This window comes from Oncorhynchus mykiss, chromosome 19 (genome assembly GCF_013265735.2).
Source record: "Oncorhynchus mykiss isolate Arlee chromosome 19, USDA_OmykA_1.1, whole genome shotgun sequence".
Taxonomy (NCBI): Eukaryota; Metazoa; Chordata; class Actinopteri; order Salmoniformes; family Salmonidae; genus Oncorhynchus; species Oncorhynchus mykiss.
In genome coordinates, this window is record NC_048583.1 from 63,436,708 (window position 1) to 63,449,039 (window position 12,332).

General features: G+C 44.9%; 1 protein-coding gene across 2 annotated transcripts in view; it reads left to right on the forward strand.

Moving 5' to 3' along the window:
• Positions 1-12,332, forward strand: part of fbln5 (fibulin 5) — a 64,849-nt gene that overhangs the window by 1,384 nt on the left and 51,133 nt on the right. The window contains exons 1-4 of one of the 2 annotated variants that reach the window (XM_036955359.1): positions 1,355-1,805; positions 2,069-2,123; positions 2,581-2,629; positions 2,875-3,189. In XM_036955359.1, the coding sequence (XP_036811254.1) occupies positions 1,762-1,805; positions 2,069-2,123; positions 2,581-2,629; positions 2,875-3,189 (463 nt within the window). In that variant the 5' untranslated portion in view covers positions 1,355-1,761. Of the gene's footprint in view, positions 1-1,354; positions 1,806-2,068; positions 2,124-2,580; positions 2,630-2,874; positions 3,190-12,332 lie in introns of those variants that run through there. The other variant, XM_036955360.1, reaches the window with a different exon arrangement.

The following is a 12,332-nucleotide window of genomic DNA, read 5'->3' on the forward strand; positions in this document are numbered from 1 at the left end:
TGTTGTTACAGTGAATGGTGTTGTGACAGAGTAACAGTGAATGGTGTTGTGACTGAGTAACAGTGAATGGTGTTGTACCAGTGAATGGTGTTGTGACAGAGTAACAGTGAATGGTGTTGTGACTGAGTAACAGTGAATGGTGTTGTACCAGTGAATGGTGTTGTGACAGAGTAACAGTGAATGGTGTTGTGACTGAGTAACAGTGAATGGTGTTGTAACAGTGAATGGTGTTGTACCAGTGAATGGTGTTGTTACAGTGAATGGTGTTGTGACAGAGTAACAGTGAATGGTGTTGTGACTGAGTAACAGTGAATGGTGTTGTACCAGTGAATGGTGTTGTGACAGAGTAACAGTGAATGGTGTTGTGACTGAGTAACAGTGAATGGTGTTGTACCAGTGAATGGTGTTGTAACAGTGAATGGTGTTGTAACAGTGAATGGTGTTGTAACAGTGAATGGTGTTGTGACTGAGTAACAGTGAATGGTGTTGTGACTGAGTAACAGTGAATGGTGTTGTGACTGAGTAACAGTGAATTGTGTTGTACCAGTGAATGGTGTTGTAACAGTGAATGGTGTTGTGACTGAGTAACAGTGAATGGTGTTGTGACTGAGTAACAGTGAATGGTATTGTTACAGTGAATGGTGTTGTGACTGAGTAACAGTGAATGGTGTTGTGACTGAGTAACAGTGAATGGTATTGTTACAGTGAATGGTGGTGTAACAGTGAATGGTGTTGTAACAGTGAATGGTGTTGTGACTGAGTAACAGTGAATGGTGTTGTGACTGAGTAACAGTGAATGGTGTTGTGACTGAGTAACAGTGAATGGTGTTGTGACTGAGTAACAGTGAATGGTGTTGTGACTGAGTAATAGTGAATGGTGTTGTGACTGAGTAATAGTGAATGGTGTTGTGACTGAGTAACAGTGAATAGTGTTGTGACTGAGTAACAGTGAATGGTGTTGTACCAGTGAATGGTGTTGTACCAGTGAATGGTGTTCTGACTGTGTACCAGTGAATGGTGTTGTGTTGATGGGTGAGACTCAACTGTGTTTCCTGAACACACACTGCCATGTCGGCTTGTGGTGAAAGCCCAGAGACTCAGGCCCAGACCGAGGCAAGCCTTTACATGTCAATACATAATCAGAACAAGTGAATAGATTATAAAATAAGATAAATAAAAAAATCACTTTGCTGTAGAATCAGAATAGAACAGAACAATAGAATGTAACAGAACAGAACTGTGCATGTCTTCAGAGTCCCATTGAATAATCATGTCCTGTTGATCTGCTCTCCAATAATTATAAGTATATTTTCAAGCAGGCCCACACTCTGGATTAATGCGCCCTCTGATATCCCATCTGGGGCATTTCTCCCTCTCCTCTCCTGCGGTGGTTCGAGGGGGCTGTCTCTCTTTGATTGAATCCAGCTGTTGTCAGAAGTGCTCGAGGACCTGTCCCGGTCATTTGCATTGCTAAACTATCTGTACAGTTTAGAGAGACGGGGGAAATAGACCAGACCGTTTTTTAAAAGACATTCCCCGTAAGGTGAGGCGTATATCAAGGCTTCGGTCGACTAGACTAGCTGTTTATCAAATCCTGGTGTAGGTTTTTTTCACGTAGTCTGGGCGGTGTGACTGGCGAGAGTAGCCCACCACATGCGCATTGGATTTTCGACTTCACAACAGTAGCAAAGTGTTTTAAAAACCTTTCTTGCCACAAATTATCCACGGGTCTTCTGAGTTAATCGGCAGGATCCATAGACCATGTTTTCGGACATACGTGGCTTGAATGTCCGGACTTACGCAAGGTTAGTGATTGATGTTGGGTTGTGAAATAGTTGTGACAAAAGTTGTTTCAAGTTTTGTTGTAAAACAGAGTCATAGATTTAACTTTTTTTGTCACCAATATAATCTTACTCTGGTATATGCAGTGGTTGATATATCCTTTAGTCTATATATATTTGTCCCATTTGAATAATACAGGAGCCCAATATTGAGATTATGCCATGCATGATCCATCCTCGCGGAATTAAGTATATTTCTGACAAAAACAAAACCTCTATCTTTTCAGAATGTTGACAGTTGTGGTGTTGGCATTATGTAGCATCCACTCCGGATATGGCCAGGTAACTCATGCATTTATTCCTCATGGTATTTCTTGAGACGTCTGCCTGTCTGCCTGTCTGCCTGTCTGTCTGTCCGTCTGCCCGTCCGCCTGCCTGCCTGCCTGCCTGTCTGCCCTCCTGTCCATCTATCTGTCTGTCTGCCCTCCTGTCTGTCTGTCTTCACGCATTTCATTCATTCCTGCATCTACAAAGAGTAGAGTGAGTAGTGATGGACAGTAGGAGGCTCTACAGCTTCAGTGGAAAATTATAAACTATGAACAAGATAATGTACGAATGAATGAGTTACTGCAATGTTCCAAGTGCTTCATTAAAAAAAATATATATATGAAAAGCAGCTCAACAAAAGCTTCTACTGTAATGATGAATTAGTTGACTTCGTAGTTTTTGCTTTCACTTCACTCACTGGTTGTCTGAATAAGGCTCTTGGCCATCTGCTCTTTCCCATTCTGTCACGTAGACCTGCACAGAGGGGTTCGCCTATGATCGCAGGGCAAGAGTATGTGTTGGTGAGTTTAATCACTCCTGCTCCCCCCCCCCCCCCCCCCACCTACAGTGTCCATTCTGTCTGTCAATAGGCTGTGTTTTGAACAGTTTCCATTCTGCCTGTCAATAGGCTGTGTTTTGAACAGTTTCCATCTTGCATCTTTACACATTGTGTTTTTGGAGACAGATTGTTTACAAGATAATTTTCCACTCTGGAACAATAAAGTTCTCCTATTCGTATCCTTAACTGGTGTCCCTTCCTCGCTAGACATTGATGAGTGTCGTACGGTACCAGACGCCTGCAGAGGGGACATGCAGTGCGTGAACCAAAACGGAGGCTATCTCTGCATCCCCCGGGGGCTGTACAACCAGCCTACCTACCCCCGGGGTGGTGAAGGAGGAGGAGGAGGGGCAGGCAGGTCCCAGGCCACCTACCCAGACACCTCCCTGGGCTTCCCAGAACCAGACTCCTACCCTCTCCAACCCCCTCCAGGCCCCCCCGTGGCCCCCAGCTACCCCGTCGTAAGCCGCTCCGCTCCCTGCCTTCTGGGATACACCCTGGCAGAAGATGGGACCTGTCGTGGTGAGTCTTGGTGATTATGTCCAATTACTATTTCATGAAAAGCCCTAATGGATTTGTCCCATGTCCCTGGTTGTTTTAAAGTTAGATGCGTGTCATGGTGAGCACTTCTTTGTCACAAATGTCATAACATATTATACTCGACTAAAATGGCTTTTTCATAAATAGGCGAAGGTGGATTTAGTGGAAGTATCTTGGTGGGATAGTGGGCTGTATTTCTGGTTGGATAGTGGCCTGTATATCTGGTGGGATAGTGGGCTGTATATCTGGTGGTCTTGGTGGGATAGTGGGCTGTGTATCTGGTGGGATAGTGGGCTGTATATCTGGTAGTCTTAGTGGGATAGTGGGCTGTATATCTGGTGGGATAGTGGGCTGTATATCTTGGTGGGATAGTGGGCTGTATATCTGGTGGTCCTGGTGGGATAGTGGGCTGTATATCTGGTGGGATAGTGGGCTGTATATCTGGTAGTCTTGGTGGGATAGTGGGCTGTATATCTGGTAGTCTTGGTGGGATAGTGGGCTGTATATCTGGTGGTCTTGGTGGGATAGTGGGCTGTATATCTGGTAGTCTTGGTGGGATAGTGGGCTGTATATCTGGTGGGATAGTGGGCTGTATATCTGGTGGGATAGTGGGCTGTATATCTGGTGGGATAGTGGGTTGTATATCTGGTGGGATAGTGGGTTGTATATCTGGTGGGATAGTGGGCTGTATATCTGGTGGTCTTGGTGGGATAGTGGGCTGTATATCTGGTAGTCTTGGTGGGATAGTGGGCTGTATATCTGGTGGGATAGTGGGCTGTATATCTGGTGGGATAGTGGGCTGTATATCTGGTGGGATAGTGGGCTGTATATCTGGTGGTCTTGGTGGGATAGTGGGCTGTATATCTGGTAGTCTTGGTGGGATAGTGGGCTGTATATCTGGTGGGATAGTGGGCTGTATATCTGGTGGGATAGTGGGCTGTATATCTGGTGGGATAGTGGGTTGTATATCTGGTGGGATAGTGGGTTGTATATCTGGTGGGATAGAGGGCTGTTCCTAGTTCTTCTAATTTTGTTGAGCACTAGATCATGTATCATATCGATTCTAGATGTTTTTGTCCTTGCATATCTTCAGTCTGAATGAATGCAACATCAAGTTGTCTCGAAACCTTTGTATGATTGGCTCTGTCTCTCTCACATGGTACTGGCTTACTCTCTGCTGATTGGCTAAGGAAGTACGTTACACCCTGCTGATTGGCTGGGGCAGCAGGTCTACCTCCATCTTCCCTCTGGGAAGTACAGAACGGTCCCTGACTCTCGGCTGTCTCTGATACATTGGACCAGAGCCAAATCTATACAGTAGTGATGCTCGGGTTGAATAAAGAGAAAACGATACCCTTAAAACATCCAGAAATGTCTCATTCTCGTGCACTTCATATCTATAGGCTACATTGAGGTTTTTCTTTAATTATTTTCAGCTGTCATTTAGTGCTAAAGCTTTAGTGAGCCAAATAGCCTACACACCAATGGCCAAATGCTTTTGTGAACGGGCAGAAAAAGGTTGTTTCGATCCACTGAGGCAAAAAGGACAATGTCAGAGTTTAATTCAATAAGAGAAAAACTGCGAAATGGAGAGTTAAACTAGGCAAGTCAGTAAAGAACAAATTCTTATTTACAATGACGGCCTACCCCGGGCCAATCACAGACGGCGCTGGGCCAATTGTGTGCCACCCTATGGGACTCCCAATCACAGCCGGATGTGATTTAGCCTGGATTCGAACCAGGGACTGTAGTGTTGCCTCTTGCACTGACAGAAAATAAAGAGAAGGGAGGACCAGAAGAGTAATGCTTGGGAAAGATTAGGTGACGTGGTTAAAGAGGATGATAGCGGGTATGTTATGATGTGAGGCGCTATATCTATTCGTCAGTCACACGACGGAGACTTGAAACGGGCCTATGGCACGTCAGTGGAACTTGTTCAGATGTGATAAATGAAAACTGAAATGTGGACACTGACTGTAGGTCTGTAACATCTCATTCTGCCTTAATACAGAGTCAAGCATTTCTTGCATTCAAATTCTACACTAAATGTAGGTACAAGTTTTTACACGGGAACAGGAGTGGAGAAATATGATTTCTTTCAGCATCTTGACAGAATGTGAATGTGCAGTTAGGGACCGTCTGTAAAGGTGCTGTCTTTATCAGCATCATAAAAGCTGATAGTATTTCAATCACAGTTAGGGACCGTCTGTAAAGGTGTTGTCTTTACCAGCATCATAAAATCTGATAGTATTTCAATCACAGTTAGGGACCGTCTGTAAAGGTGCTGTCTTTATCAGCATCATAAAATCTGATAGTATTTCAATCACAGTTAGGGACCGTCTGTAAAGGTGCTGTCTTTATCAGCATCATAAAATCTGATAGTATTTCAATCACAGTTAGGGACCGTCTGTAAAGGTGCTGTCTTTATCAGCATCATAAAATCTGATAGTATTTCAATCACAGTTAGGGACCGTCTGTAAAGGTGTTGTCTTTATCAGAATCATAAAAGCTGATAGTATTTCAACCACATAAAATATTGGATACAAATCAACCCGAAATCTGATCAGAAACATATTGGGTCACTTTCACAACATTCTATTTCCTTACAACCGGTCAAACTGATGTCATTAGGGAAAATTTGCACTGAAACGTTTTTACATTTTTTCCCCGGTCCCCAAACGTCTTTGCTCTGCAAAGGAAACCGAGATGACAACTATTATTCTGGTGAGCAATGGTTGATTTAGTCTTCTAGGGCAACATATAATGAATGACACAAGAGAAGCTGCATGCATCTAATTAGAGACAAATAGCCTAACAAAACGTTGGGGAATGATCAGTGAAAACATATTTAAGTCATTCAAAATAAATCTTGCACTTCCTGTCAAAAAGAAAACGGTTCTGGTGTCTCTCACTGTAGCCTCTAGCGCATTTTCTATATTAGTGGGTTAGTGTCAGGTGCAGGCCTCAGATTCACTTTATCACATGTAGTCTGGGGGTTGCTGTCACGATCGTCGTATTGAAGAGACCAAAGCGCAGCGTGGTTTGAATACATACTTTTAATTATAGACAACAACAAAAAACACGAAGTACACTAAACAAACAAACTACCCAGACTACCGTGCTAACATGCAACATCACACAGACAATAACCCACGAACCACAATACAAAACAAGCTACCTAAATATGGCTCCCAATCAGAGACAACGACGAACACCTGCCACTGATTGAGAACCGTATCAGGCCAAAACACATAGAAACAGACTAACTAGACATGCAACATAGAATGCCCACTCATATCACACCTTGACCAAACAAAACATATAGAAAAAAAAGCGCAAATAATGGTCAGAGTGTGACAGTTGCGGTTATTAGCAATTGTTGGCGGTTGAAACACTGACCACTAGAATACTGAACAAAAATAGAAACACAACATGTAAAGTGTTGGTCCCATGTTTCATGAGCTGAAATAAAACAAATTAAATGTCCCATACGCACAAAAAAAAAACATATTTCTCTCAAATTTTGCACACACATCTGTTTACATCCCTGTTAGTGAGCATTTCTCCTTTTGCCAAAATAATCCATCCAGCTGCCAGGTGTGGCATATCAAGAAGCTGATTAAACGGCATGATCATTACACAGGTGTACCTTGTGCCGGGGACAATAAAAGACCACTCTAGAAATGTGCAGTTTTGTCACACAACATAATGCCGAAGATGCCTGAAGTTCTGAGGGAGCGTGAAATTGGCATCTTGGCAGCAGGTAATGTCCAACAGAGCTGTTGCCAGAAAATGTCATGTTCATTTCTCTACCATAAGCCGCTTCCAACGTTGTTCAGAGAATTTGGCAGTACATCCAACCGGTCTCACAACCGCAGACCACGTGTAACCACGCCAGCCCATGACAAGCTGATGGGTTTGCACAACCGAATAATTTTTGCACAAACTGTCAGAAACCGTCTCAGGGAAGCTCATCTGTGTGCTCGTCGTCCTCACCAGGGTCTTGACCTGACTGCACTTCGGCATCGTAACTGACTTCAATGGCCAACTTTCATGACCACTGGAACGCTGGAAAAGTGTGCTCTTCACGGATGAATCATGGTATCAACTGTACCTGGCAGATGGCAGACCTTCCAGTGGGCGAGCGGTTTGCTGACGTCAACGTTGTGAACAGAGTGGCCCAATGGTGGTGGTGGGGTTATGGTATGGGGCAGGCATAAGCTACGGACAACGAACACAATTGCATTTTATTGATGGCAATTTGAATGAACAGAGATACCGTGACGAGATCCAGAGGTTCATTGTCGTGCCATTCATCCGCCGCCATCACCTCATGTTTCAGCATGATAATGCACGGCCCCATGTCACTAGGATCTGTACACATTTCCTGGAAGCTGAAAATGTCCCAGTTCTTCCATGGCCTGCATACTCACCAGACATGTCACCCATTGAGCATGTTTGGGATGCTCTGGATCAACGTGTATGACAGCGTATTCCAGTTCCTGCCAATATCCAGGAACTTCTCACACAGCCATTGAAGAGGAGTGGGACAACATTCCACAGGCCACAATCAACAGCCTGATCAACTCTGTGTGAAGGAGATGTGTCACACTGCATGAGGTAAATGGTCACACCAGATACTGACTGGTGTTCTGATCCACACCCCTACTTTTGTTTAAGGTATCTGTGACCAACAGATGGACATCTGTATTCCCAGTCATGTGAAATCCATAGATTAGGGCCTAATGTATTTATTTTAATTGACTGATTTCCTTATTGAACTGTATCTCAGTAAAATCTATGAAATTGTTGCATGTTGCGTTTAATTTTGTACATAGCTCTGGGTTGGATAACCTCTGGGTTGGATAACCTCTGGGTTGGATAACCTCTGGGTTGGATAACGTCTGGGTTGGATAACCTCTGGGTTGGATAACCTCTGGGTTGGATAACCTCTGGGTTGGATATCTTCTGGGTTGGATAACCTCTGGGTTGGATAACCTCTGGGTTGGATAACCTCTGGGTTGGATATCTTCTGGGTTGGATAACCTCTGGGTTGGATAACCTCTGGGTTGGATAACCTCTGGGTTGGATAACCTCTGGGTTGGAAAACCTCTGGGTTGGATAACCTCTGGGTTGGATAACCTCTGGGTTGGAAAACCTCTGGGTTGGATAACCTCTGGGTTGGATAACCTCTGGGTTGGATAACCTCTGGGTTGGATATCCTCTGGGTTGGATAACCTCTGGGTTGGATATCCTCTGGGTTGGATAACCTCTGGGTTGGATAACCTCTGGGTTGGATATCCTCTGGGTTGGATAACGTCTGGGTTGGATAACGTCTGGGTTGGATATCCTCTGGGTTGGATATCCTCTGGGTTGGATAAACTCTGGGTTGGATAACCACTGGGTTGGTAAACCTCTGGGTTGGATAACCACTGGGTTGGATAACCTCTGGGTTGGATAACCTCTGGGTTGGATAACCACTGGGTTGGATAACCTCTGGGTTGGATAACCACTGGGTTGGATAACCTCTGGGTTGGAAAACCTCTGGGTTGGATAACCTCTGGGTTGGATAACCACTGGGTTGGATAACCACTGGGTTGGATAACCACTGGGTTGGATAACATCTGGGTTGGAAAAACCTCTGGGTTGGAAAAACCTCTGGGTTGGAAAAACCTCTGGGTTGGATAACATCTGGGTTGGATAACATCTGGGTTGGAAAACCTCTGGGTTGGATAACATCTGGGTTGGAAAACCTCTGGGTTGGATAACATCTGGGTTGGATAACATCTGGGTTGGATAACATCTGGGTTGGAAAACATCTGGGTTGGAAAACATCTGGGTTGGATAACATCTGGGTTGGAAAACCTCTGGGTTGGATAACATCTGGGTTGGAAAACCTCTGGGTTGGATAACATCTGGGTTGGATAACATCTGGGTTGGATAACATCTGGGTTGGAAAACCTCTGGGTTGGATAACATCTGGGTTGGATAACATCTGGGTTGGATAACATCTGGGTTGGAAAACCTCTGGGTTGGATAACATCTGGGTTGGATAACATCTGGGTTGGATAACCTCTGGGTTGGATAACCTCTGGGTTGGATAACATCTGGGTTGGATAACATCTGGGTTGGATAACATCTGGGTTGGAAAACCTCTGGGTTGGATAACATCTGGGTTGGTAAACCTCTGGGTTGGATAACATCTGGGTTGGATAACATCTGGGTTGGAAAAACATCTGGGTTGGATAACATCTGGGTTGGAAAACCTCTGGGTTGGATAACATCTGGGTTGGATAACATCTGGGTTGGATAACATCTGGGTTGGATAACCTCTGGGTTGGATAACCTCTGGGTTGGATAACCTCTGGGTTGGAAAACATCTGGGTTGGATAACATCTGGGTTGGATAACCTCTGGGTTGGATAACCTCTGGGTTGGATAACATCTGGGTTGGAAAAACATCTGGGTTGGATAACATCTGGGTTGGAAAACATCTGGGTTGGATAACATCTGGGTTGGATAACATCTGGGTTGGATAACATCTGGGTTGGATAACATCTGGGTTGGATAACATCTGGGTTGGATAACCTCTGGGTTGGATAACCTCTGGGTTGGAAAACCTCTGGGTTGGATAACATCTGGGTTGGTTAACATCTGGGTTGGATAACATCTGGGTTTTTGTTTATGTCATCATGTTCCTCAATTACAGATACATCCTGAAAGGACAACTGCACAGCTGATCTGATACATTCTTCGTGATTTCAATAGAATAACAGTTAATAAATAAACATAAACTGCCTTCCCAGTTGTAATCTTTACATTTCTGAAAGTGTTGCATAAAGCCTGTACTGAGCCTGTTATGGACAAGCTGTTTGAAATGGACAAGCTGTTGAAATGGACAAGCTGTTGAAATGGACAAGCTGTTGAAATGGACAGAGCAGACGGAATGAGCAGAGCAGATGCCCCATTACGGCATATTTCGGCCATTCTGGCTAAATGAAGCGTGACTCTATAATAAGTGGAAAATGCCTTCCTTACTTTCAGTTTAGACCGACACATATGGATCAAGGCTTTTTTTGTGGGAAAGAAAAAAAGAGATTTCAGAGATTCTACTACAGTATGCTAAAACCTTGGTAATAACCCAAATCCTCCTCCTCCTCAGACAGAGTTGCTATGTATTCCAACCATCTGCAATGCCCATCGCACGCACACACCCAAACGATGAGCTCATGTGGTAGTTACAAAATCTGTGCCTTGTTGGTTGGCGGAATAGACATTCCTCTGTATAGAGCTGGGTAAGGACTTAGAGGCTTCATAACACTCTCTCTGTGCGCGTGTGTGCGCGTGTGTGTGTGTGTGTGCGCGCGTGTGTGTGTGTGTTCGTGTGCGTGCGTGCGTGTGTGTGGTCGTGTGTGTGTGCGCGTGTGTGTGCGTGTGTGTGCGTGCGTGCGTGTGTGTGCGTGTGAGCGAGAGCTCCTACAGGGCAGAGATTTGCCAGACCGTGACTTCCTGTCTCAGCTGTTTAGCTACAGATGTGGCTTTGTCTTAATGGCAGACCTTTGCCTCTTCCACTAATGACATCGGTCATTAACCATCAAAACAACATGTAACATAAGACCCTGTGTAGGGGATGACGCCTTTGAAACTAGCAGAGAGACCCCCCTCTTTCTGTTAACCTATTAGCAGAGAGACCCCCATCAGTCTGTTACCTATTAGCAGAGACCCCCATCAGTCTGTTACCTATTAGCAGAGAGACCCCCATCAGTCTGTTAACCTATTAGCAGAGAGACCCTCATCAGTCTGTTACCTATTAGCAGAGACCCCCATCAGTCTGTTACCTATTAGCAGAGCGACCCCCATCAGTCTGTTATCTATTAGCAGAGAGACCCCCATCAGTCTGTTACCTATTAGCAGAGAGACCCCCATCAGTATGTTACCTATTAGCAGAGAGACCCCCATCAGCCTGTTACCTATTAGCAGAGAGACCCCCATCAGTCTGTTACCTATTAGCAGAGACCCCCATCAGCCTGTTACCTATTAGCAGAGACCCCCATCAGTCTGTTACCTATTAGCAGAGAGACCCCCATGTTACCTATTAGCAGAGAGACCCCCATCAGTCTGTTACCTATTAGCAGAGAGACCCATCAGTATGTTACCTATCAGCAGAGAGACCCCCATCAGTCTGTTACCTATTAGCAGAGACCCCCATCAGCCTGTTACCTATTAGCAGAGACCCACATCAGTCTGTTACCTATTAGCAGAGAGACCCCCATCTGTCTGTTACCTACTAGCAGAGAGATCCCCATCAGTCTGTTACCTATTAGCATAGAGACCTCATCAGTATGTTACCTATTAGCAGAGAGACCCCCATCAGTCTGTTAAACTATTAGCAGAGAGATCCCCATCCGTCTGTTAACCTATTAGCAGAGAGACCCCCCATCAGTCTGTTACCTATTAGCAGAGAGGCCTCCATCAGTCTGTTACCTATTAGCAGAGAGACCCATCAGTCTGTTACCTATTAGCAGAGACCCCCATCATACTGTTACCTATTTGCAGACAACCCCATCAGTCTGTTACCTATTAGCAGAGAGACCCCCATTAGTCTGTTACCTATTAGCAGAGAGACCCCCATCAGTCTGTTACCTATTAGCAGAGAGACCCCCCTCTGTCTGTTACCTATTAGCATAGAGACCTCCATCAGTCTGTTACCTATTAGCAGAGACCCCCATCAGTCTGTTATCTATTAGCAGAGACCTCCATCAGTATGTTACCTATTAGCAGAGAGACCCCCATCAGTCTGTTACCTATTAGCATAGAGACCTCCGTCAGTCTGTTACCTATTAGCAGAGAGACCCCCATCTGTCTGTTACCTATTAGCAGAGACCCCATCAGTCTGTTACCTATTAGCAGAGACCCCCATCAGTCTGTTACCTATTAGCAGAGAGACCCCCATCAGTATGTTACCTATTAGCAGAGAGACCCCCCTCAGTCTGTTACCTATTAGCAGAGAGACCCCCATCAGTCTGTTACCTATTAGCAGAGAGACCCCCATCAGTCTGTTACCTATTAGCAGAGACCCCCATCAGTCTGTTATCTATTAGCAGAGACCTCCATCAGTATGTTACC